Source organism: Hoplias malabaricus, chromosome 2 (genome assembly GCF_029633855.1).
Source record: "Hoplias malabaricus isolate fHopMal1 chromosome 2, fHopMal1.hap1, whole genome shotgun sequence".
NCBI lineage: Eukaryota > Metazoa > Chordata > Actinopteri > Characiformes > Erythrinidae > Hoplias > Hoplias malabaricus.
This window is the reverse complement of record NC_089801.1, coordinates 36,370,496-36,397,190: the sequence shown is the minus strand read 5'-3', so window position 1 is coordinate 36,397,190 and position 26,695 is coordinate 36,370,496. Positions and strand designations below refer to the sequence as shown.

At 36.8% G+C, this 26,695-nt stretch overlaps 3 protein-coding genes across 9 annotated transcripts in view; 2 read left to right on the top strand and 1 right to left on the bottom strand.

Annotated features, from left to right (window-relative positions):
- Positions 1–21,799, top strand: part of LOC136682975 (butyrophilin-like protein 3) — a 173,820-nt gene extending 152,021 nt beyond the window's left edge. Inside the window, exons 1-5 of one of the 2 annotated variants that reach the window (XM_066658960.1) lie at positions 14,927–14,988; positions 16,475–16,904; positions 16,993–17,030; positions 17,128–17,445; positions 21,295–21,799. In XM_066658960.1, the coding sequence (XP_066515057.1) occupies positions 17,012–17,030; positions 17,128–17,445; positions 21,295–21,557 (600 nt within the window). In that variant the 5' untranslated portion in view covers positions 14,927–14,988; positions 16,475–16,904; positions 16,993–17,011 and the 3' untranslated portion in view covers positions 21,558–21,799. Of the gene's footprint in view, positions 1–14,926; positions 14,989–16,474; positions 16,905–16,992; positions 17,031–17,127; positions 17,446–21,294 lie in introns of those variants that run through there. The other variant, XM_066658961.1, reaches the window with a different exon arrangement.
- Positions 505–7,706, bottom strand: LOC136687581 (uncharacterized). 6 transcript variants are annotated; one of them, XM_066662080.1, is made up of 10 exons: positions 7,615–7,706; positions 7,372–7,468; positions 7,036–7,115; positions 5,477–5,601; positions 4,674–5,138; positions 3,987–4,218; positions 2,714–2,982; positions 2,460–2,607; positions 1,530–1,639; positions 505–1,226 (listed from the first exon to the last, which is right to left on the bottom strand). In XM_066662080.1, exons 3-10 carry the CDS (start codon positions 7,064–7,066, stop codon positions 1,170–1,172), a joined length of 1,437 nt encoding a protein of 478 aa, XP_066518177.1. In that variant the 5' UTR covers positions 7,067–7,115; positions 7,372–7,468; positions 7,615–7,706; the 3' UTR covers positions 505–1,169. The 6 variants fall into 6 exon arrangements, with proteins under 6 accessions (XP_066518177.1, XP_066518178.1, XP_066518179.1 ...); XM_066662081.1 differs by having other exon boundaries at positions 5,477–5,598; XM_066662082.1 differs by lacking the exons at positions 7,372–7,468; positions 7,615–7,706 and adding exons at positions 1,934–1,991; positions 6,068–6,181 and having other exon boundaries at positions 4,674–5,120; positions 7,036–7,094.
- Positions 9,129–12,059, top strand: LOC136676473 (uncharacterized). Its single transcript, XM_066653535.1, has 4 exons — positions 9,129–9,215; positions 9,725–10,597; positions 11,714–11,842; positions 12,033–12,059. Exons 1-4 carry the CDS (start codon positions 9,150–9,152, stop codon positions 12,057–12,059), a joined length of 1,095 nt encoding a protein of 364 aa, XP_066509632.1. The 5' UTR covers positions 9,129–9,149.
- Positions 21,800–26,695: the final 4,896 nt, after the last annotated feature.

The window sequence follows — 26,695 nt, the reverse complement described above, 5'->3', positions numbered from 1 at the left end:
TACACTGCAAAAAATCTATGTCAAAAAATAAGAAAAATAAACACAAATCAAGAAAGAAATTACCTGAATCAAGTAAAATTATCTGCCAATATAGTGAGTAAATTTATCTTGTTAAGCTTTCTTAAAATTAGAAAAAATATCTTGCATTGTTAATGGTCTTATAATCTTGAAATAAGTAAAAATTGTATTGATTTGAGGCATTATGGCTAGATTTAAGTAACAATCACTGGATTCCATCTCATAATAATGATTCAAAAATCACCAAAACTAGCCTAATAATCTTACTTTCAAAAAACCTAATTTGGTAAAAATTTACTTTAAATTAGAAACATTGAGCACACTTTAAACCTTAAAATGGAAAATATTGTAATAAAATAAATATAAATATATTTTACATTTTCTTAAATTAAAAATATAATGCTTAAAATTAGACACCATTTTTTAAATTCTTCTTGAAATGAGAAACAAATTGGAAAATTAAATATAATAATGAACAGCTTTATTATCAGAATATGCATAGCACTTGCTTACAAAACAAATCAGATGCATTGTAAAAACCAAGAAACCAACAGGCACTACATAAGTGTGTACAACATATTCATTATGCTTTTTACTTTATTCAGGGTATGACAATGCACCAAGAAATTCTGGAAGCCTAATGTAAAAATAAGATAAATGTGCATTGTTTAGAAGGGTTTTATTATTATTATGAAATATAATGCAGTTGTTTTGTCTAATTACCAATGACAACCAACACCCCTCTCCACCATAATATGTTTAGAATATTCTGAGAATGTCAAATAATCTCAATATTGTGAATCAAACTGGATTATATGCTATTATTACATTATTATTATTACCCCTACTGTAACAATACTGCAACACAGCAACTGCTGAATGGCCAATGGAATTTCCCTATTCTCCAATGAATTTTTTCCACTCAGATAAGGCTTTTTTGTAGGATGAAGTTGCATCTCGATCATGAATGGCATCCTGTAGGACTTCTGTCTGAAGTACTGACAGGAGTGTTGCAATGCACTTTGGATAGGTCAGATGAAATGTGTAGTAGTATGCCAGAAGGTAAAGCACACCTGTGTCTATGTTCTCTTTTGGAAATGTTGTCACAGGTGAAGAACCAATGGCCAGCATGCAGTTGCTATCACAAACCATCAAAAAGGACTAAAGATAGGTCTTCTCTGAAGATAGGTGTTTGGGTCTTCTGTGGGCTGTAACATAAAAAAATATTAGAATATTAGAAATATAAGAGTTATTAACACTTCAACTGAACTTTACTTTCAAAATTTGTAATGGAGAAAAGTTTAAAATCAATTAAAAAAGATTATAAAATGTGCTGAGGTGGACAAGGATAGAGGGTCCAAAATGTAAGGATCATGACTTGTTTCTGACAGTAATATACAAACAGAAATTATTTGACAAAATGCAATTAAAAATCCCTCTCCTAGTTATTCAGATCATTATATTCATGATTCTGATAAACTTCACTTAAAGCATTCCCATTAATTGCTTACCTCAAGAACATGCACTATCGCCTCACTTGGATGTCCCAGCTTCTTGGGTGGGGCCACAGGTGATGGGAACATCCCAGGCAGAGCCTTCATCATGGCTATACAGTGGGTCACTGTTTGAGACATAAGCAGTATGATACATTATACACTGCACTGATGCATTAAAATTGGACTTGAGTTTCATCGTTTTAATCTGACATAGATTTGATGTCTAACTAATTTGCTATCAATCTAATAAAGTGTCTCAAATTTACAGGGCGTGTTAAAGGCAACATCTACAAAAGTGGAAAAACGCTGTTCTTTCATTTGTCTAGGTGGAATGGTATGGTTGGGGGGGGGGGTGATTGTTGCTTGTAGGTGGCTGATGTTAAACTTATCTGTAAGTTATTATTCACTGTTGGAATTACCACAGAAAGTCATTTGTAACTTGAGTTCGCTCTCTCCTGAATTTAGAGTCAGTTCCATCTATAGCAAAAATAAGTCAATATTATACATCTATGTAGCAAGAATAGAGCAATAACCTCATATCAGTTCATGCTTTTCAAAGGTCGATTCATTGAATAAAAGCTTCCAGAAACAAAGCCTAGCATACCGGGCCGAGACACTTTTTTTTTTTAAACCCCATTTACTGACACTTTAGGTTTGTAAACACATTAGATTGATTTAGCATGAAAACCGACTGGAGAGCAGCAAATGAAACATCCTCAGAATTTTGTTAAAAGTGTTTTTTTTCTTTTCTTTTTTTTATTAAAATCCTGAATGTTGCCTATAACAAGGTCCGTTCGTATTAATGCATTTTTATCATAACATTCCATTTAGTTTTTCAAAAGTCAAGCTCATGTCTAAGTCAGAATTGAATTCCACCATCTGGGTTAAGTGTATGTTAAGCTGTAAGGATAACAGAAAAGTAGTACATCCTGTTAAGTTTCTCACTTTTGTCAAGTGTTGTCGGTGGCCTCAAAACCTTTTTAAAAACCCCATAGAACTGAGCTTTGCGATAAAAGCTCTCCCAGCGCGTCTTCAGATGTGAAATTAATTGAGGGTTTTGTCTGTCAAGGATGCGACCAAGTTCTTCCATGACCTATCATAAGAAATGGGAAAAATAAAATCATACATAAAGATTTAATAAAATTAATAAAATTTTAAGCAATCTTCAAGTTAGGAACATAGCTAAAATAAATACTTGCATGATCTAATTCTTTGAAACAGGGGTATGCTTGCAGTATGTTAGCTGGCCTGTCCTGGTCTCTCAAAGTGTCAGAGTTGATGAAGGCTCGACGGGCATCAAACTCAAGGTCTAGCAGCTGAGAAACAGCTTCCTTATTAGGTTTTGGTCTTTTATACAATTCTTGCAGGGTGCGATAATGTCTCGCTTGGCTTTGCTGACTGTCAGTGTTAGAATGGCCTTCCAGTTCTTCAGTATGAATACCTTCTCCACTCTGGTCAACAGCTTCTGCTTTTTAATAAACATAAGACTCTGTATTACAGTCTGTATAACACAGCAACTCATCTTACCTTATACACATAGCCAAGTAGATAATTTTCTGCTCCAAACCAGATTTTGTTCATTAAATACCAAGTCTTCATTTCAATATTCAAACAAAACATTCTCTACATACACAAACTCTATCAAAACATGGCAAACATGCCTCAATATTGAGTCATTCTTTCAAAACACTGGCACATTTTCTGTCCAAGAGGAACATAGTCAATCACAGCAAAACAACTCTAATAATTCTAACAGTTGATGGCATTCCAGAAACAGCTTTACTTTCCATGTTTCAGTTCTATCAGCAAACAATAGGTGTTATGACATCTACAACATTTTTTGCTTTAGGGTCAAATGTGTGCATTTATGGTAACATACTATCTAGAGGTGAATGAATAATATTTACTGTATGGTAGACAACCATGGTATGGTAAAAGTATTTATAAATGTACACTGTCGGAGAAAAAAAGATAATGTACAGGTGCATCATTGTCACTAAAGGTAAAAACAGTGTGAATGTATCTTTGAAGGTACAACAGCGGTTTCGGAGTTCAGTTGGGTTCCCTAAAGGTACATTACATTCTCTTCTCTTTAAGAACAACTGAAATAAACACAACTTTAAAATCTACAATTATAAAGGAGTGTGATACAATTATGTTCCCTAATTAAACTTAGAGTTTTATAAATGTGACTACAGATTGGAAAAAATGATGTTAGCGAATGTAAAAAACTGTAATATAAGATTAATACAACAAGATTAAACATAAAATGCAGATTTTAAATGATTGTTCCAATTATTTAAGAAAAAAATGCTCTTCATCCCTATCTGTCCCCAGTGAACAAGAAATTGCCCCTTACCTAATTAATCAACCAGTTTTCCAAATTCAGTTGACAATTAGGTTCAATTTCTCTAGCCACATTCAGGTTTGATTACTGGACAATGGGATATTCTTAAAATGAAATGGATTTACCTTCAATAGAATCATTGCCCTCTGATGATGGTGTGCTGGTTCTTTTTCTCTCCAAGATTACAGTTGCCGCAGTGCTTCCTGATGTATTAAAGGTGGATTCACTTGAGTCGCCATCAGAACACTCAAAATCCAACTGTCTTCTTTTCCTCTGTCTTTGTGGTGTAGGTCCCTGCCTCTTTTTTGGTGTTTTTATGTTGTTAAGTCTTTTCATTAATTGCTTGAAAAGCTGTTCCTGCATACAAAACATGTGTAACAAGACATAATAATGTATTTTAACTATATATCCCCAACAGATTCTAGATATTATTAATTACACACTGAAGGCCATGTACATTTTTTTTCTATCTAAAGTAATATACAGAGTCAGCACCTGAAAAGGTCCATGTGTTGTTGTTTAACAGTCATGAATCTAAATTTTACAGAAGTTTAACTGTGTTCTGATTACAAATAATTATTTCAACTTTCAGCTTAGGTAAACACTACACTGAGTTGCTCAAAAATATGTATTCAAATAATAAGATATTTTTCAATGCCATTATTCTCCACAATAGTTAGAATCTGCTGGGTATTACACCAACACTTAGAGGGCATGGTGTAATATGTTTTCAATCACAGAGTAATTTGGCTGTCTTCTATGACATTACTAACAAGTTACAGACTCATTTCACAGACAGAACAATCACTTACCCAACTGTGTCTGCAGTTTGCAGAGTTGTCACGAAGCATAGGATAATACTCCACAAGCCGCTTTGCCATAGCTTGGACATCATTTTTGGATGGATACATAAATTCAGACGTTGTTGCTCTGATGATTGACACCATGTTGGTCACTGTGTTTCTCACTAATCGGCAACGAAGTTCTTTTGACAGGAAGCATACATCTTCTTGGCCAACACGCTGCATTTCAAAATACTGCCCTCTAACATGTTCTAGCTCACTGTCAGTATATACTATATATTCAGGATTTGGTAGCTGCAGGGTTCTTGGAGGATCCACTGATTTGTGTACATCAGGTCTGGAAGGGACAGGGTTGCTGGACCTAGGAGTTTCTGAGATACTGGGGTTCATTTGTACTGCAGTCAGCCTTCTGTCACTTGAACCTTTCTCTTGAGTGGGGGTTGCTGCCTGATGGCCCTGATGAAGAGTATTAAGCTAAAATTACATGAATATAACCAATTAATAACTTTCTTTTAATTATGGATGAAAACAACTTTTGTTCAAATATCAAAAAACAAATATCATTTTTTTCCTGACATAATTCCATAAATCCAGATCAAATTTGTGAAACGTATGGATGGAAACCTGGCTATTGATTATGCAGCAGACTACAAAATATTTTAATGTATATGACTGGGACTATTAAAACAATTACAGTAAATATAATACAGCAAATTACTGTGAAACTTAAAAAGCTATTAGTAAATTATTGAAATAAAATGATAATATGACATTAAACATGCTAAGCCAATCAGGATGAGCTTAATGTGTACCTCCTGTTCCTTGTGAAAGAGGTCCCATATCGCCTTTCTTCTAAGAAAATGTTCAGGTCCAGGTAAAAGATCACGTATATCTTCACGAGACAGGGTTGGTAACAGGGCTTCACTGATGTTCGCTGCTATTAATAAGTAAGTTAGTAAGTAAGTAGTAATAAGTAATAACAAACACAAATGCCCTAATATTCCTGGGACTTGTACCCCAACCAAAAATTTATTTTAAAACAGATCTTTCACAGTAGGACTCCCACATTATAACTATCCAATACCACAGGCAATTCAAGCTTCATTGTAAGATAATTAAATTTAAATAACTAGTGACATCGAGTCCCACATGAATGACACATTTAGTTATTTTTAAATTTAGTTTCATTTTTTAACAAACACAAGGATTTATAGGTAAATATTCTATGTAAACATATTCCCAAAACTCAGACGCATCAAACCGCAGATCCAGATTTTAATTAACGTCACCTTGTTGACATGGTCAGGGACAAAGAAGTTATTTTTAAGTTATAAAAGCCAAAAAACACAACTGCTATTATATAGCTGAAGATGACAGCAATTGTAGCCAATTTGTCGACTTACTTCCAGATTCACATGCATCAAGCATACAGACACAAATTTGCCATTTTATAGTTTCCATTTCAGTAGTCCACAAGATAACAGGATAGCCCAAGTCATACAATCTAATCTAAAAACCTGAGGAGACAACAAAAAACACACATCTGTAGCATTCCTTTGTGAACATAACGGGTGCTCCGAATTTTATGTCTAAAATGGCTGTCACAGTATTAAGCTATATATGGTTTTTCGTTTTTTATTTATTTTTAACTAACACATACGATGTCCTAAACAACACTGGTTGACCTTAATGTATGAGCAGATTGAGAGAAGGGCAGGGCATTTATTAACAGAATTTTTGGGGTGATTAACTTTATCCATTTGTAGCACCTGTTAGAAAAATTAGCTTTGCAAGTACAGTACTAAACTATAAAACCACATTAGATGCACTCCAAATGTGTCTTTAACTTCCTGAATTCGTCTGAATTAAGTAAACATTTATACCAATTCCTTTAACTGTGAAACCTTGAACATTTCCTACTCTAGGGAATAAAAATGATTACTAACTTTAATTACTTATTAGGGGATAGCTTATAGTAAGTCCACATACAAAAGTTAGTATACATTTTAGTGTAAAATAATTTGCTTTATAAAATCCATTGAATCTTATGCAAAAAGAAAATATTTTTTGTTAAATGTTTTGTATTAGCACTTTAAGGGGTTTATGGGGTTGAAGCCCATTCTGGATATGTCCTCTTTTCTGTTCTGTATTAATTGTTTTATAGCGAATTATATAAACTCTGTTAATTAAGAAACAAAATAAATAGAAAATGTCAAAAGATTTTTTAAAGACATGACTAAAAACAAATATCACTTGAATGTGTAATGATTTTAGCAAAGCATAAGACGATTCTGTACTTTCAAATATGAAAATGAACAGTCATTAATGGCTTATTAGAATCAATTTAGAGAATGGGCAGGAGGATTTTTACCTTGTAACGTAGCTCTTGTAACATCATCCATAATCTAAAGGAGTAACGTCCAGACAGGTCACGTTGATGGTAAAAGTTCACTAGTAATGTGAGGTTAAAATAACAACACTTAGTGTAGCACGGACTAATAAGCTAATAGCTAGCTAGGTTCAGCTAGGCTAGCATGACAGTTAACTGAATTAGTTTAATCAAACCAAGTTGCCGATTTGAAAATAAAAACTATAGTTAAACATTACTTAAAATAGTAAAATAAACGTATATATTTAATTCATTAATTTATCTGGTTTATCTTACCCAGTTTATACAGAGTTAAAATGTATTTGCATTCTCAAATACCTTTGCGCTGAGGTTTTCCAAGCTCTGCTTAACGAACGTTCCCGCTCAGATGAAGTAGGGTGATTCCACTCGATGGATCAGTAGGGTTCAACCTATGCTGTTAACATAGTAAAATACCGAAAATCTTTTCTATTGCCAAAGTTCAAATATGAAGACTATGATAAGAATGGATGTTAACCTGTCTTTTTATGTTATACAGGTAACGTTATATATAAAATGAAATGTCGACTAATTGTGACTTACCGCCACCCCCTTTCTCAGTAATGTAACCTTCCGCTAATGTATTTTTGGCTTTCCTCTCTGTGGTTGAGCATAAAATAAAAATGAGTTGGCAGTGTGTTATTTGTTGCCTTTTTGTGGCAGTAACATTAAGAGCATTGCTGAACCACATAAATACTGTGCATAGCCGTAGCCCGAATTTTCGAGTAATTTGCGGTATTGATGGTTGTACTCAGGAATACAGAGTGTACAACTCGTTTTATTATCATATCAAACGGAGCCATTCTTCACATCTTCTCAGTCGCAAATGCATCAGGTCGAGTGGAGTCCGAGGGTCTGATAATGCCACAGAGGACGATGCAGGCCCCTGTGCATCTACAACTTTCCGAATTCAACCGAGAGAGAGATATTTCGAGAATTTTGATATACCTAGCATTCAGTCAGTGTTGGAAGAAAGTGGACCACCAGCAGCAGGTCATGCAGTGTGTAATACTGACTGTGTGAATGATGGTGAATATAGCCGAGGTCCCTCAGCTTCAGCTCCCCGTGATGATAATCCATATCCCTCTACTCCTGGAGCCCAAATCACAACCCAGACTCAACAAAATACGACACAGCTCCAGTCTACACAAGTAAGTTCACAAACATGTTTATTTGTATAACACAGTATTAATTCTATATAACCCTTTTACCAGTACCTTTCAGCTTACAGTACTTATTAGCTTTATTTAAAAAAATAAAAAAACGGTGACCAAGTTTGAATTAGACTGCAGGCTGCATCCCGAATTGGACTGTCTTCGCACAGTGTGATTAAATAACTTTTATATAGCAAAATAGCAAGTTCGCTATGTGTTTAATAGAAGTTTTTCTATTAATCATCACTATTAGCTACATATTTAATGTAATGTTAGGGTACATAAGCCACAGATTTTGCCTGTAGTGCACTATAAAGGTCGTAGTTCAACTTTCGGTCACTTTGTTTATGACGGAGTTAAACATTTATAGCACATTTAAGATAAGCGTGTGTAATACCAGAATCATGATAGACAAAACAGAACATTTTTCATGACTATGTTTTCATGAGTAATGAGAAATTGACCGTTAAGAAAAGCATTTTCCGCTGTAAAACTACACTTGGAGCTAAGACGTTTGACTTCTAAGAGTCGGTTCTTGGACTAGTCGGTGTCGACTCCACCAATTTCTCTGATCATTTTAATTTGTGGGATAGCAATTGCATAAGCGTTGGATTACTAAAAAGCAAAAAGACCATTACGAACAGTATTTACAGCTGTAAAAACTACACTTGGAGTAAAGAGAATTGACTCGAATATATCGGTTCTTCGTGGAGTCGGTGTCAATCCTGAACCATTTTTTTTGAAAATGTAAAATTTGCGGGGCAGTAATTGCAAAAGCGTTGAATTATTAAATACTATTAAATAATAATATTTATTATACTTAAAGCTGAGTTTTTTATTAATTGCTGTGCGTCTTTATGTATAATTAAAATACCTATCTAATTGCAACAGGTAGGAGGTGCCACACATGAAGAGCTTGAGGAAATGGTACTGAGAAAACATGCCACTGCCCTTGTGCTCTCTGCTAGAGAGAAACATCATCTATCACAGGTAAGATATAATATGCTAAGCTGAAATTTACACATCTAAAACTGACTACAAAATTTGTCATTTGTGCTGCTTGTGCATATACACTGACACCAACCTTTGTCAGTACTGCTGGCTGGCTTTAATTGCATAATTTATGTATTTATGCAGTAACTAATAAAGCTTGGGGAATGTTGGGGGGAAAATCACTGAATTACATTTTGTACATGGAAAGTACTACATGCATATACATAACAAAACAAGCAAAAATTAATGATGCTCTGATTTTAAAATTACACACACTGCAATATTGGGATGTTGTCGGATGCTATTGATGGAAAGGTTCATATAATTTTTTAATTTTTATAATTTTTTTTTTTTTATGTGACCGTCTATAATGTTGACAGGGTTGTGAATGTAGTCATGGTCATAATGTTTTATTAAATTTACACATGACTTAGATTTAATATTGAGAAATACTGTATTACACATTGTGAGTAAATAACTTGCAAAAATATTTTGTTACCTTTTAGAGCGCAGTCAATGATATTGTATCTGGAGTGCAGCAATTCCAAGCATCATTGCTGGAGAACTTGCGGAATCAGATGGCACTGGTACTTCAGAGACATTCACAAGTTACAGATGAACTGCATCGTGAGGCAATGGACATTTTTGATCAGTTTGAAGACCCATTTGTCAGAGTTTCCACTACATATATGCAAGACTCAACTATCAAGAAGTTATTTGGATTAGTTGAAGCAGAGGAAATCGAGATTGGCCAGTCTGCATGCTATAAAACAAAGGAATCCTCTCGGGCTTTATCTATAAGATCTCAATACTTTTACTACATACCTTTGGTCAAAAGTTTGGAACAATTACTTTCACATCCTGTGGTTCTAGCCATGTTCGACAAAGGTATAGAGAAATGCAAGGCTGGATTTTTAAAAGACATAATTGATGGTGATATTATGAAATCACATCCATTATTCTCTGTTAAACCCAATGCCCTACAACTGATACTGTACACGGATGAAATAGAACTGTGTAATCCTCTGGGTTCACATGCCTCTAAAAACAAACTTCTAATGGTGTACTATACCTTAGGGAATATAAATCCGAAATATAGGTCTAAGCTGGCTGCTATCCGTTTACTTGCCATTGCAAAGGCAACTGATATTGCTCAGAGTAGTGTTGATGTAATATTGGACAGAATATACAAAGATCTGAACATGCTGTACCATGGTGTGAAAATCAAAATCTGTGATGAGGAGAGAACTGTATATGGTGCATTAGTCTCTCTTTGTGGTGACACCTTGGCTCAGCATGAGGTAACAGGGTTTAAGGAGGGAGTTGGATTTTCATTCTGTAAATGTAGACACTGTGAGTGCAGTTTTGAAGACATGCAGGTTCAATTTGATGAGGACAGCTTTGTTCAAAGGACATTAAGTAGACATCTCAAACAGTGTAATGAAATTGAGAGGGCAACAACTGATTTCTTGAAAAATAGTTTGAAAACCACATATGGAGTAAACAGGAAAAGCAAATTGGTTGACTTTCCATCCTTTGACCTAATTAAGCAAACTCCGCAAGATATAATGCATGTAGTACTAGAGGGAGTAGCGCCTCTAGAAGTGAAAAGTGTGTTGAAATATCTTGTGCTGTCAGGGCAGCTTGACTTGGACACATTTAATTGTGCTGTACTGGGATATCCATACTCAGTTGATGTCAGAGACAAGCCATGCCCCATCACTGTTACAACCTTATCCTCAAATGACAACAAATTGAAGCAATCTTCTGGTCAAATGCTTGTCCTCCTCAAGATTTTACCCTTTGTTTTGGGCAGTTGTGAAAGAAATGCCTATATTCAAGTACTTACTGAACTAATACAGATAGTTCAGATTCTGTTTGCCCCAGTAATTTCTCTTGCAACTATATCAAACTTGAAATCACTTATCAAGCAACACTTACTTCATATGAAGCAGTTGTTTCCTGAAAACACCATTACACCAAAGCAGCATTATCTGGTACACATTCCAGCACAGATGAAAGCTTTAGGACCAATGGTAAGACATATGTGCATGAGGTTTGAATCCAAACATTGTTTTTTCAAGCAGTGGTCTTCAAACTTAAATTTTAAGAATGTGTGCAAGTCCCTGGTAAAGCACAACCAGTTGTTTGAATGCTGTCAAAATGTCAGCAGTGTGGAACACCCAATTTTCTCAAAGGAGGTGGTAATAGGGCCAATGTCTGAGGTGAGAAATGCGTAGTGTGTACAGGACAAATTGAGAGATTTTTTGGGCATAGAAAACGTGAATCATGTTGTGTCTGTAAAGTGGCTTGAACTAAATGGCAATAAGTATGTTTGTCAGAAGTCAATGATCATCAGTAATGAAGTTGAAGGCACTCCTGTATTTGGACTTATAAAAGACATATTCATTGCAAATTCTTCATTGTATTGTTTTGAATGTCAGCTGTATAACACTATAACTTTCAACCCTGAGTTTCTCTCTTATGAAATTCAGGTGCCAAATCTTGCTCAAGCTACATTGGTGGATGCAGATAAGATTGTTGACTACACTGCATACTATGCCATTAGCTTTAAGAACCATACCTACATTCCTCTGAAATACTACCTCGGTGATGTGATTGAAGTACACAGATGCACAAATGTCTGCTAGTATTCTGGCCATCAAAGTTTCATTGTTTTAGTTTTTGTGTGATAAAACCCAGAATGTCTGAATCTTAATGAACTTACATTACTAAAAATGCTTTGATTTTAGAGTTTTGCTGAATTTATTACAGTTTTGTGAAATGTTACCTCATTTTAAACTTTGTTCTCAGTTTAAAAGTTTGCTCAACTTGAAGTAAAATAGCAATAAAATACTATTTAATCACAAAAATGTTTTGTCATGAAAGAGAAAAATGTATGAGTGGAAATGTTTAAAAAAGTTCTTAAATTAAGTAAAGCTTTCTTGAATTTCTTAATTTGGAGTGGGGATCGTCTTAATTTTTCTGGTCTCTAAAACAAATTTCTTATATCATTTTAAGTTGTCCTTAAAATTATCTCTTTTTTTCTTAATAAGACAATCCTAGAAAAAGTTTCTAAAAACTAGATTATTTATCTTGCACAAAAAAATCTATTCAAGTCAGTTTTTCTTAAAATTAAAAAAATAAGATTTATTAAAAAAATTTAAGTTTTTCTGACTTGTTTAGATTTCACTTTTTGCAGTGTAGAGTCGAGCTTGAGTCAAGTCGGTTAAATCTGTTCCTTTCTTGTAAAGTCAGTCTGTAAATGTGTTTCAGTTTGTGAATGTGGATGAGGCAGATGTAAATCTTTAACCAGAAACTTCATGATGAGTTCATAATTGATGACTTTATGACTAAGGACACTTAGGAGTTGTGATTAATGTGACGTCTCACAACATTTGTTCCTGTTTTATCAGAAAATGTAGATTGAGAAACACATTTGAGCAGAACTGTAATCTGTAAATGATTATTCATTTTGTTACAAATGTCTGTAATTTTTTCTGAAATCCAAACAGAACAAAATATTTTAATACAAAGTCTTTAAAATATTTTAAATACAAATTCTTAATTGAATCAGTTGTTGTCTGATGTTAAGAGAATGTGAGATTACACCATTAAGAGGACCTCATTGTTTCTATATTCACTGTCCATTCTTTGAGCTCCACTGACCATACAGTAGCACTTTATTGTTCTACAACCACAGCACTTATAACAGCACCACACACACTAACACACCACCACCACATCAGTGTCACTACAGCACCGAGACTGATCCACCACAGAAATCATACCTGCTCTGTGGAGGTCCTGACCAGTGAAGAACAGAGTAGAAGGGGGACTAACACTATGCAGGGCCACAGCAGTAATATTCAGCAGTGCTCTGTGGTCAGTGTCCTGTGTCCTGTGACTAGAGGATGACAACACAAATTGTTCATTAACAGATGAGCTACTGTCTCTGACCTTGCAGCTACAAGGTGGACCATCTACAAGTGAAACGGTGGCTTTCACAAAATAACTTAAGCAATAAAAATAACATCTAGAAGTTGAACAATATTTTAATATTTAACAGTTTCTAATAATGGGCGGCACGGTGGCACAGCAGGTAGTGTTGCAGTCACACAGCTCCAGGGACCTCCAGGATTCCCGCTCCGGGTGACTGTCTGTGAGGAGTTGGTGTGTTCTCCCCGTGTCTGCGTGGGTTTCCTCCGGGTGCTCCGGTTTCCTCCCAGTCCAAAAACACATGTTGGTAGGTGGATTGGTGACTCCAAAGTGTCTGTAGGTGTGAGTGAATGTGTGTGTGTCTGTGTTGCCCTGTAAAGGACTGGCTCTCCCTCCAGGGTGTATTCCTGCCTTGCGACCAATGATTCCAGGTAGGCTCTGGACCCACTGCGACCCTGAATTGGATAAGTGGTTACAGATAATGAATGAATGAATGAGTTTCTAATAATGATAAATAATAGATATATTTCCTGGATAATTTTCATTTTTTCCTCAGGGCAGTGTTTCTGAACATTATTTCTGACCCTTCTTTCACGGCTGTAGTTTATCCACTACACACTGGCACCAGGTGAATTCACAAACTACACAATAGATGTGTTTAATGAACTGGTAAATCTGTTTACATTTTATTACAGAAAGAGAGGAGTGTTCTCTGTTCTAACATCACTGTGTGTTTACTGTGTAATAATTATATATTGGTTCAGATGAATATTTATTGTTGAGGGTCAGGGGCAGAGCAGACAGTTTTGTTATTAGAGCTCTGCAATAAAACCCTGTAAAGGACAATCTTCTTAGATCAGGGCACTTCTCTTTCTGAGAAAAGATTCTTCTCAAAAGCATCAGGGGCCATGTTAATTTCCAACATTTTTACAAATATATTTATAGGTATTACATGAGAACAAATCAACAAACGAGATCAAATGTTTGTAATGTGATCTTTGAAAATGTTCATGTTTATTATTAAAAAAATAATGATAGCAACAATGATAAAGACCATGGTGTCAACAGTTAGGTAAACTAAACACAGTTATTACAGTGATGTTTATGCTTTATGAGTCTATTTGATATAAATGCATATATCTTTTACATGGCCATTTTACACATTATGTTTCATGTTTTTTTTTTCTGCAGAAACACCTGTGTCAGTCTCTAACATTTAATTATTTAACTGTCAGGATCGCGGAGCAGACTGACGGAGGCGGACACACTTGCTAAAACACAGTATACTTTTTATTTAAACAAGATATAACAAAACAGAGAGACTTCGACAGAAAGACAACAAACAGGGAGCTAACAGAGACATGGACAAAGGGAGCTAAACGAACTAAACTTGGACACAGAGAGCTAAACAGACTAACACAGGACAGAGAGCTAAACAAACTAAAGAGGGATACAGACAAACTAGAGATACGGACAGACTGAAGAGAACAAAACGTCAGTGACAGTGGAAATGAGAAACAGGACCGACCGGCGGAATAAATAACCGTTTAGACTGCACTTTTTTGGGGCGGAATAAGCTTTAAAAAAAATTTATAATTTTTTTCTGTTTAATAAGCCTTTAGGTACATCGCTAATGGGGTCCTAAAACTGTAGTCTTCTCGTCTGCTTATACCGTTAGAGGGCAGTGTCACGAAAACACAGGGTCCTACACTTGTGATCCTGAAACTGTAGCCTCCGGTTACTGCAGGAACATGTAGGGGGGGGGGGGACTGAGCTGCAGGAGAAACTGAAACTCAAGTGCTCTGCTCTGGACGCTGGAATCGAGAGAGAGGTGCGTGTTGCATTTGTGGATAAATTATATTATATTTATTATTTATTTATTGTTATTTTTTAAGATTTACGTTTTTGTGGAGAGAGCGGATTTGAGCTGCTTTAAAGTGGAGCAGGTTTCTCCTGAAGCAGTCCTATAACTCTGAAGGAGAGCGAAAGGAAGGGCAGCAGAGGCCGAGCAGTTTCCCGTTTTCTGGGATTCAAATTCCTGTGGTGGACAAAAACAATAATGCCGTCACATTTACATTCAGAGTTTCAGATGAGCATTTGTTGGATGTGTTGTGTTGTGAGAAGTGCTGTAGGACTCGGTTTCAATCCGCACCGTTGACTAACGGAGAAACAAGTTACTACTCTTTTCTGTAACGGGAGTCCGGTTTAATCAACCGCCTTTTCAGAAACACAGTTACACTCGCCGCACGTCATATTTTTGTGCGCAGACACTGAGCGGTAAAACTCAATGCGCGTGAAGAAGAAAGAAAGCCCTTAAGCGGTTTATAAAATGGTCATTTCTAATAGGTACTTAATAAATACAGATATCAGTTCAGTGTCTAACATGCTGTGTACCTATGAAATATATATTACTGTATAGAGTTTGAGTAAATGGCGTCCAATTACAAATAATTGAAATAATTTTTAAGTACCAGGCTCCATAAAATAATATTTTAAAATAAGTACAGTAATTTTATTCCATTTCTCATGTACATAGTATGGTAAAAACTGAACTGATATCCGATGGTTGTATGGGCTACTTATTAAATATAATGACTTAAAGCAGTAAACCTGACTCATATTTAAGAGCAGTCGATTCCATTTACTAAAAACAATATAGTTATATCACAGTTTGTTACTTTACCTTTAAAGTGAAGGGCTTGCTTTCAGGTCTTCACCGCATTGAGTATTACCGTTAAGTCACTAGTATATGTGCGGGAAAAAATCTGACGTGCGGTGTAACCGTGTTTTCTCAAAGGCGCTCGGGGCGGCACCGACGCTTGCGGACGATTTATTTAGAAAAAAAATAGCGGAGTGATATTAAACAGGGTCTAAAAGGGACAATTAAGCAGTCCGTTAACAGACAGCCAGCAAAAAACAAGGACGAGGGAAATCTTCATACAGAAATGCCGAATTTAATTAGTGTCCGTCTGATAGAGGGACATTCTCCTTCAGTATCCAAGACGGCGTAAATGAACCGATTTTGTATGAGGGCAAATTACTATGTTTTTCTCATTCATGAATAAACGAATGCAATGGATGTTGTTGGTTTGTATTCAGTTGACAATGTAAAATTATTTCTGATTCAGTTTAAAAAAAAAACTGAGGGACAACTTAAATTGACTAAGACTAAAATAGTAATTGAAAATACTTTTAGCTCAATAATATTTAATAATTATATCAAAATATATGCTGAAACATGTATTAATAAATGTGGAATAATATAAGAAAAATAAAATTAATTACATTCATTCATTATCTGTAACCACTTATCCAAGTCAGGGTCGCGGTGGGTCCAGAGCCTACCTGGAATCATTGGGCGCAAGGCGGGAATACTCCTCTGGAGGGGGCGCCAGTCCTTCACAGGGCAACACAGACACACACACCTACGGACACTTTGGAGTCGCCAATCCACCTACCAACGTGTGTTTTTGGACTGTGGGAGGAAACCGGAGCACCTGGAGGAAACCAGGGACACAGGGAGAACACACCAACTCCTCACAGACAGTCACCCGGAGCGGGAATCAAACCCACAACCTCCAGGTTCCTGGAGCTGTGTGACTGCGACACTACCTGCTGCACCACCGTGCCGCCCTAAAATTAATTACAAATGAATTCAAATTGGTTTCCATTTTCTTATGTTTATATGATAAAGTCTTTGTTTTATCTTGGACTGGCCTCTTGCAGTCTTGACCACAACACTGCTAGGTACACAAACTTACATCTCTCTCTCTCACACACACACACACAAACTCTCTCTCTCTTTCTCTCACTCTTTCTCTCTCTCTCTCTGTAGGAGGAGATAAAGAGAAAAAATGGAGACTGCAAGCAACAGTGAGACAAAAAACCATATATTGATCAGTTTTTCATATTATTATTGTTTCCTACAACAGGTTTAACTGTGAACATTGCGATGTGTTTCCCTTCACAGAGTTTAAACTCATTGGGCCCTGTGATGATGAATTTGATTTAGGCTCTGCTGTCACTCTCTCCTGTCACCTGTCTCCTGAAGTCAGTGCTGTTGACCTGGAAATCAGGTGGTTTAAGGAGACGGAGTGTGCTTGTCTCTATAAGAACAGACAGGTGACAGAGGGGCGGGGCTACGAGGGCAGAGTGAGTCTGTTCACTCAGGGGCTGCAGAGAAGCAACGTGTCCTTACAGATCACTAACAGCATAGGGTCAGATGTAGGATATTACCTGTGTCAGGTCACTGATGGAGACACAACACTGGAGTGTACAGCAACAGTGGGTAAGTATCTCAGAACTCCCCTCTGTATGAACTCAGCCTCATCATCAGTGTCTCATCTCAGAATAAAACATGAAAAGACAGAAGTGAGAAACACAGATGTTCAGAAGTGAGTTGTGTTCAGAAACAGGAGGTAAATCACACAGAGGATAAATGATGGTAATGTGGAGTGAAGGACAGAGCATTTCAGTAAAATTAACAGTAACTCTGTTTCTGACAGAAATCTCCACATGGCTCAGAGATTCAGTCAGAATTTTGTATGTAGACTTCTATAGGAAGAGTACAATAAAGAGTTTAGATCATGGGTCACCAGTCTTATTCATAAAGTTGCCGGTGTACTGCAGGTTTTTATTCAAATTAAGCAGGAGTACACCTGATTCTACTTGTTCAATCAACTCGTCTCAGTCTTTAATCTACACTACACTAACTCTGTCCTGAAACACATCAACAACTGTGTGGACAGAGTGACATCAAAAAAGACAATAATAACATTTCCTAATCAGAAGCCCTGGATGAACAGAGAGGTTCGCACTCTGCTCAAAGCCAGAGATGCTGCCTTCAGATCAGGAGACCGGGAAGCATACAGCTTGGCCAGAGCTAACCTGAGGAGAGGAATAGCTATAGCCAAGCACTGCTACAAACGCCAGATTGAGGAGCACTTTACCTCAACACTGGCGGAATTGTGGCTTAGTGGTTAGCACGTTTGCCTCCCAGCGCTGGGATCTTCGGTTCAAATCCCATCTGGGTGGAGTTTCCATGTTCTCCTCGTGTCTGCGTGGGTTTCCTCCGGGGTCTCCGGTTTCCTCCCACAGTCCAAAAACATGGAGGGTAGGTGAATTGTGTCTAATAACTGTCCTACTGTGTGAGTGAATGAGTGTGTATGTGTGAGTGAATGTGTGTGCACCCAGATATGGATTGGCACTCTGTCCTGGGTGAAATCCTAGTGGCCGATGCAGTCCTCCAGGTGGACAGTCGTTCCTGGTCGAGAGTACGCTGTGCGCGTTTGGCTGCCGCTTTTCGCCAGTGTGTGGATTGAGTGTTCTGAGCGTTCTGAACAGTGTGGATTGTAAAGCGTCCTTGGGTATCTAGAAAGGCGCTATATAAGTGTAACGATAGATAGATAGATTTACATCAACGGAACTGCAGTGGGTCAGTTGTCCAGTTTCAAGTTCCTCGGTCTCCACATTTCCAGTGATCTTACCTGGTCCTTGAACTCCTCCATCCTCATCAAAAAGATGCAGCAGCGCCTCTATTTTCTTCTGAAGAAAGCTTACTTGTCTCCCAGGATACTGGTGAACTTTTACCGCTGCACCATCGAGAGCATACTTACTAACTGCATATCTGTATGGTACGGCAGTTGCTGTGCTGCAGACCGCAAAGCTCTCCAGCGGGTGGTAAAAACAGCACAGCGCATCATAGGCACCGAATTACCTACCATCGAGGACATCTACCACAAACCTTTATTTTGAAAATGATCATGTTTTGGCAGTGAGTCAGACAAGGTGGGTCTTCTATGGGCCAGGTGTGCTATTTACCAGACTCCTTTCAGCTCAGGTCCGGCCACTTTTTTTTGTGTCAAAAATGTTAGTCCTTGCGTGTACGTCCGCCTCCTCGACCTTCCCTCAGCCGTGACAAGACCAGAGGCAAGAAGATAATCATTTGTTATCTTGGCTAGGGCTGCCTCAGTGCTATGATGTGCCCTGAATCCATTTTGGAATTTTTCATATATATGGTTCTTATGTTGATAACTGAGTTGTTGGGCCACAGCTTTTAATCTAAGATCAAATGGTAGTTTAAAAATAGGCTTGTAATTAGACAATTTGTAGGTAAAAAGTTTCCAGTCTTTCTTCGGCAACTACATTATATTTTATATGAATGTGGAGTACTTGGGTTGAATACATCCTTAAAACCAATTTACAAGTAGTTATATACAAACCGGATTCCAAAAGAGTTGGGACACTAACAAATTATGAATAAAAACTGAATGCAATGATGTGGAGGCACCAACATCTAATATTTTATTCAGAATAGAACACAAATCACAGATCAACAGTTTAAACTGAGAGAATGTATCATTTTAAGGGAAAAATATGTTGTTTCAAAATTTCATGGCATCAACAAATCCCAAAAAAGTTGGGACAAGGCCATTTTTTACCACTGTGTGGCATCCCCCTTCTTCTTACAACACTCAACAGACGTCTGGGGACAGAGGAGACCAGTTTCTCAAGTTTAGAAATAGGAATGCTCTCCCATTCATGTCTAATACAGGCCTCTAACTGTTCAATCGTCTTGGGCCTTCTTTGTCGCACCTTCCTCTTTATGATGCGCCAAATGTTCTCTATAGGTGAAGGATCTGGACTGCAGGCTGGCCATTTCAGTACCCGGATCCTTCTCCTACGTAGCCATGATGTTGTGATTGCTGCAGAATGTGGTCTGGCATTATCTTGTTGAAAAATGCAGGGTCTTCCCTGAAAGAGATGACGTCTAGATGGGAGCATATGTTGTTCTAGAACCTGAACATAGTTCTCTGCATTAATGGTGCCTTTCCAGACATGCAAGCTGCCCATGCCACAAGCACTCATGCAACCCCATACCATCAGTGATGCAGGCTTCTGAACGGAGCGTTGATAACAACTTAGGTTATCCTTGTCCTCTCTGGTCCAGATGACATGGCGTCCCAGTGTTCCATAAAGAACTTCAAATCGTGGCTCATCTGACCACAGAACAGTCTTCCATTTTGCCACACTCCATTTTAAAAGACCCCTGGCCCAGTGCAAACGTCTGAGCTTGTGGAGCTTGCTTAGAAATGGCTTCCTCTTTGCACTGTAGAGTTTCAGCTGGCAACGGCGGATGGCACGGTGGATTGTGTTCACTGACAATGCTTTCTGGAAGTATTCCTGAGCCCATTCTGTTATTTCCTTGACAGTGGAATTCCTGTCTGAGGTGCAGTGACGTTTAAGGGCCCGGAGATCACGAGCATCCAGTAGAGTTTTACGGCCTTGACCCTTATGCACAGCAATTGTTCCAGATTCTCTGAATCTTTTGATGATGTTATGCACGGTTGATGATGATAACTTAAAAGTCTTTGCTATTTTACGCTGGGTAACACCATTCTGGTATTGCTGCACTATCTTTCTGAGCAACAATGGTGGAATTGGTGATCCACTTACCATCTTGGCTTCAGAGAGACACTGACACTCCGAGAAGCTCTTTTTATACCCAATCATGTTGTCAATTGACCTAATTAGTGTAAATTGGTTTTCCAGCTGTTTGTTATATGCTCAATTTCCTTTTTCCAGCCACTTATTGCTACTTGTCCCAACTTTTTTGGGATTTGTTGACACTGTGAAATTTTGAATCAACATATTTTTCCTTTAAAATGTTACATTTACTCAGATTAAACTTTTGATCCGTCATCTATGTTCTATTACGAATAAAATTCTGACATTTGCCATCTCCACATCATTGCATTCTGTTTTTATTAACAATTTGTTTAGTGTCCCAACTTTTTTGGAATCTGGTTTGCAGATTTCTAGATGGTTCCTTCCTTTTGGTTCCTTCCAAGGTTTCTTCCTCGTGTGCTGAGGGAGTTTTTCCTTGCCACTGTTGCCCCTGGTTTGCTCATAGGAGGTTTGGACCCGGATCTCTGTAAAGCTGCTTTGTGACGACCTTTTGTTGTGAAAAGCACTATATAAATGATAGATAGATTTACATCAACTGAACTGCTGTGGGTTAATTGTCCAGTTTCATGTTCCTTGGTCTCCACATTTCCAGTGATCTTACCTGGTCCTTGAACTCCTCTGTCCTTACTTGTCTCCCAGGATACTGGTGAACTTTTTCACTATGTTGCAGACCACAAAGCTCTCCAGCGGGTGGTAAAAACAGCACAGCGCACCATAGGCACCGAATTACCTACCATCGAGGACATCTACCACAAACACTGCCTGGGCAAGGCAAGAAATATTGTCAAGGACATCACCCACCCAAATCATGGACTTTTCAGCCTTTTACCATCTGGCAGACATTACAGGAGCCTCCGTTCCCGCACTAGCAGGCTTCGTAAAAGTTTTTTTCCTGAGGCTGTTATCCTGATGAACACTATTCAGACACTTTAAATAAAAATTGCACAATAATTTCACTGCACCTTCTGTAAAGTTGTATTTCATTCATGCTTCAGTACATAATGCATCATCTACACAATGTTACTTTGTTTACATGTTTTATATTTCAATATGTATATATGGTTACAACTTCCATAATCACAATGTTATATCACAACTGCACTTTATGTAAATTATGTAAATAATGTTATATATTGCACTTCTGGTTAGATGCTAACTACATTTCATTGGCCCTGTACTGCACAATGACAATAAAGTTGAATCTAATCTAATCTAATCTAATCTAATCTAATCTAATCTTTAAACAGAAATACAAATTGTGCTCCTGTTTGGCTGGAATGAAAGCCTGCAGCCACACTGGCCTTTTATGGATATGACTGGTGACCCCTGGTTTAGCTTTTACTGATCACACTCAAAACAACCTCAGAATACACGGACTACATAGAAAACACTTTTAAAACATAAAAAACATAACGTTATTAAAAGTTATTAAAACCTTTTCTAGGTCATTGTTTACATGTGGTTCTTATTGTGTTATTGTATTGTACAGAAAATATGGAGGGCAAGATTAATAAATGCAGAAATGTAAACAGGAGCACAAGGTTGTGTCCATAACATATAACAAGAGCATCAGTGTTTTTCTTGTTCATTTGATTTAACAATAAATACTAGATGATCTACCACCAAAGAACAAAGAAAACTAAGAACATTTTGTTGATTTTAAGGATTACAATTACTTATTTATTCAATGTAACAAATTATTGTAAAGCAAGTGAAGTTTAATGTGGCTGTGTGCATCTAAATCGGGTTTTATAAACATATTAATGCCACAAAATGTCTTCCCACCACTTCCTTTTACAATATTTCAGGCAAAGATACACACACTCACATGATAATATATAAATTCTGCAGTCCTCCACGCTCTGTGAAATACATGTGTAAGTGTTTAATACATGTGAACAGTGGAGAACACGCATGGTCTTGTGCCAAACACAGCCCCAGAAACACATACCAACAGAGAGTGTTCTTGTCTTATTTCCTATTATTTATTTATATGAAACTTTGTAAATGACCCCGTCCATGATGTTAGTATTTTCTCATTGGGTTTTATCTCACACTGTGCTCTGTTCTTTTCTTTTACACAGTTCCTGTGGTGAGTAAATCACTCCTCCCTCCTCATACTGATCACAATGTCTGCTGTGTTTATAAACATATCACATCTATTACAGTTTAATCCAGAAATCAGACAGTGACCTCAGTTATTTCAGGGAATATTCACCTGAAGAAGTCTCCCATCACAGAATGAAGACTGTTCCTCTTCTTTCTCACAATGCACAGGCATGAAAATGGTCCAGATCAACCTCTGTGTGGTCTTCTAAACTTTAATTTGTCTGAACTGAAAGTCTAATGAACGGAGCTGCAGTAAATAAGAGAGACAGGACACTTTACAAATAATACATTGTCTATCTTTTTTAAATATTATGTACAGTCAAAATTTCTCTCTAACATTTATTTTTTTTTATCTTTCTTTCTCTTTGATGTTTTAGGGAGTTGCACTGGTAAGTGAATTTTGTGTATTTCTACTGAAGTAATGATTGTAGTTTGTGTAGTTTATAAAGTCAGAGGAGACATTTAATCCAAGGCAAGCTCTCACATAAAATCCAGTTTCATTAGTTGCTCATGTTTTAAACAATGCCCCATCTCCCACCATCCTTCCCACAATACACTGCTGTATAATCCCACTGCACTGCAGGAACTTGGAGACAGTGAAGTTTATTGATGAGAAAAACACACCTCAGATAAAAGCAGTGTGGACTCTGTTGGGAGTGATGTGAGGGTTCTTATGTGATGATGCAACATTTCAAGTTACATCATCACTATATCTACCTCAGTATGTCATCATTATTTTCCCTCATTACATCATCATTACAGCCTTCTTACATCATGATTACAGTCTCCCTAATTACATCATCATAAAAGTCTCCCTTATTATAAAGTGTTGGGAGGGTTACTTTTAAAATGTATTCTGTTACAGAATACAAAGTACATGCCCTAAAATGTATTTTGTAACATATGCTGTTACTTTACTCAATATGAGTAACATACTCTGAATACTTTTGGATACTTCAACATTTTCTTACATTTTTAACAGTGTGAATGTGGTATTCACCCCATTACTCATGAAGAATATCCTGTTGTGTTCTACTGTAAGAACTAGTTAAATGTATAAGAGCTTTACAACATTTGTTGTAAAGGAGTAAAGACTATAAGAGTAAGTAAACACAAAATATCTTCAGTGATTTGTCTTGTAAAAAATGACCAAAATGTCCACAGCCATTAAGAGCTTTATTTATATAATCAAGTACCAATAGTGTTTTAAGAGAAACAATGTTTTTTGATTTTTGGAAGTAAAACATGAGCCTGAAACTTTGTTAAACATGATCACTGTTTCAGGGGTGTTTTTACATCTGTAGCGTCTATTACTCCAAAAGTAGGGAATGAGGAGAAAGAGGCTGGAGCAAGAGACTGTCATGTCTTACTAGGCACCATGCCTTGTTCACCTAGAAACAGAGTCTTAAAAAAAAACTTTGCACTTCATTCAAGTTCCTTGTCATTTTGATAACTTAAAATCTTAGAACCTGAACTAATAACTCAGAACATAGGGTGACACTACTCTGTTGACTCCAGACTACAATGCTGTTTACCTGTTTGTTGCTGTGTTTGTTTGTCTTTTTAATGAACTTTATTGAACCTGGGCAAAGATTAATTATATGCTGCTGTACATGATGATCTGGACAATGTGTGACAGACTTGGTAAACTGGCAATTACCAACTAGTAACAGTCAGGTGAGCAAGGACATCAGGTGCTTACAATAGTTAGTTGTTCTAATATTTTAAAATCATTTTGTTTGTTTATGCATGTTGCTGCATTTCAACAAATAACTGGTGTTGAATTTTGATCATACAAATATATTGAACACTTAGTTATTGCTGATAAATGTGCTTAAAATTGCTTAAAATGTTATGCACATTCTTACTTACCTGTTATTTTAGCCAAATGCAGCAAGTTTTTCCAACGTGGAAATGACGTGAGTTTGCAGGGTATACAGTGGTGTGAAAAAGTGTTTGTCCCCTTCATGATTTTTTTTTTTTTTGCTTAAATATTTCAGATCATTAAACAAATTTAAATATTAGTCAAAGCCAACACAAGTAAACACAAAATAACTGGTTGGGCTGCCCTTAGCAGCAACAACTGCAATCAAGTGTTTGTGGAAACTTGCAATGAGTCATTCACAGCGCTTTAGAGAAATTTTGGCCCACTCATCTTTGCAGAATTGTTGTAATTCATCCACATTGGAGGGTTTTCGAGCATGAACCACCTTTTAAAGTCATGCCAAAGAATCTCAATAGGATTCAGGTCAGGACTTTGACTAGGCCATTCCAAAGTCTTCACTTTGTTTTTCTTCAGTCATTCAGAGGTGGACTTACTGGTGTGTTTTGGATCATTGTCCTGCTGGAGAACCCAAGTTAATTTCAGCTTGAGGTCACAAACAGATGGCTGGATATTCACCTTCCGGATTTTTTGGTAGACAGCAGAATTCATGGTTCAATTTATCACAATTTTCAACTTTTGTCTCGTCAGTCTACTCATCAGAGTATTTTCCCAAAAGTTTGATTAAAAATGTTGATTTCGCAGAAATGTGATTGACTTGGAGTTACATTGTGTTGTTTAAGTGTTCCCTTTATTATTTTGAGCATTGTACATTGTATATAGTGTTTATATATTGTGTACAGTCAACATTTTTCTCTAACATTTCATCTTTTTATTTTTTTTTCTCTTTGATGTTTTAGGAACGTTATCAGGTAAGTGAATGTTGTGTATTTCTACTGAAAGTACTGGATATAGTTTGTGTAGTTTATAAAGTCAGAGGAGAGTTTTAATCCAAGTCGAGCTCTCACATAAAATCCAGTTTCATCAGTTGCTCATGTTTTAAAACAAAGCTTGAAATGAGAGCTTTTAACTTCCATCTCCCACCTTCCTTCCCACAATGCACTATGGCATAATCCCACTGGACTGCAGGAACTTAGAGACAGTGAAGTTTACTCAGCCTCACTCACTGCATCATTTTAATCACCATCATCACCATTGTCATTACAGTTTTCCCTATTACATCATGATAACAGTCTCCCTAAACCATTATTCTTCTTCTTCATTATACTATTTATAGTAGTGCTGGGCGATATGAGCACAAATCAATATCACAATTAATTTAACATCTTACCACGATTATGATTAATGAGGGAATATTTTGTTTTTGTATTTTTGACCCTCATAGTTCAGTGACGAGGCTTGTACTATATTTTTTGCTGGGAGCTTGTTCCTCTCTTTTTTTTTTCTCAGCATTTACATCTGACTTCTTTTTGTTCAGTGTTGTCTTAATTATAACCAAACACAGCACGTCCAAACCACAGATACTGTGTTTTTCTTTGGTACAAGCTGCTCGAGTTGTTTAGGTTGCTTCTATGTGCCAGATAGGGGCAGAGTCACGTGACAACAACTTGGTAGCGTGGTTTGAAAGGGCCAGTACATGAAAACATAGGGGGACATAACAGAATAAAAATAATTGATATACACATGATAATGTCAATTAGAAGTTCTGAATGTTGATTTCGATTAATTTTCGGTTTATTGCCCAGCCTTAATTATTAGTCATCCTATTTTCATGATTATCATGGCCGTTTTCTTTATTACATTATTGTTATAGTCTTCATTATTACATCACCATTACATTCTCTCTAATTACTTCATTATCATCATTACACTTTCTCTGATTACATCATTAAAGTCTCCATCATTATGTCATCATAACAGTCTTCCTTATTGCATAAACACACATCCTGTAAATGTTTAAGAGGATAAAACAGCAGCTGAGCTCTGAACCTTCACTTATTTACAAAGTGGATGACCCCAGGTCTGAACTGAAAGTCTAACGGACAGAGCTGCAGTAAATAAGAGAGACAGGACTTTCTCACACTTTACAAATAATACATTGTCTATAGTGTTTATATATTGTGTACAGTCAACATTTCTCTCCAACATTTCATCTTTTTATCTTTGTTTCGCTTTGATG

Coding starts and splice junctions, on each gene's coding strand:
- LOC136687581 (XM_066662077.1), bottom strand. CDS start 6,125: ATGGAAACTATAAAATGGCAAATTTGTGTCTGTATGCTTGATGCATGT. Junction 5,602..6,067: donor TGATGCATGTGAATCTGGAA/GTAAGTCGACAA, acceptor ACTTATTAATAG/CAGCGAACATCAGTGAAGCC. Junction 2,983..3,986: donor GGGCAATGATTCTATTGAAG/GTAAATCCATTT, acceptor TTTATTAAAAAG/CAGAAGCTGTTGACCAGAGT.
- LOC136676473 (XM_066653535.1), top strand. CDS start 9,150: ATGGTACTGAGAAAACATGCCACTGCCCTTGTGCTCTCTGCTAGAGAG. Junction 10,598..11,713: donor GCAGTTTTGAAGACATGCAG/GTTCAATTTGAT, acceptor TATGAAATTCAG/GTGCCAAATCTTGCTCAAGC. Junction 11,843..12,032: donor ACCTCGGTGATGTGATTGAA/GTACACAGATGC, acceptor CTTTGTTCTCAG/TTTAAAAGTTTGCTCAACTT.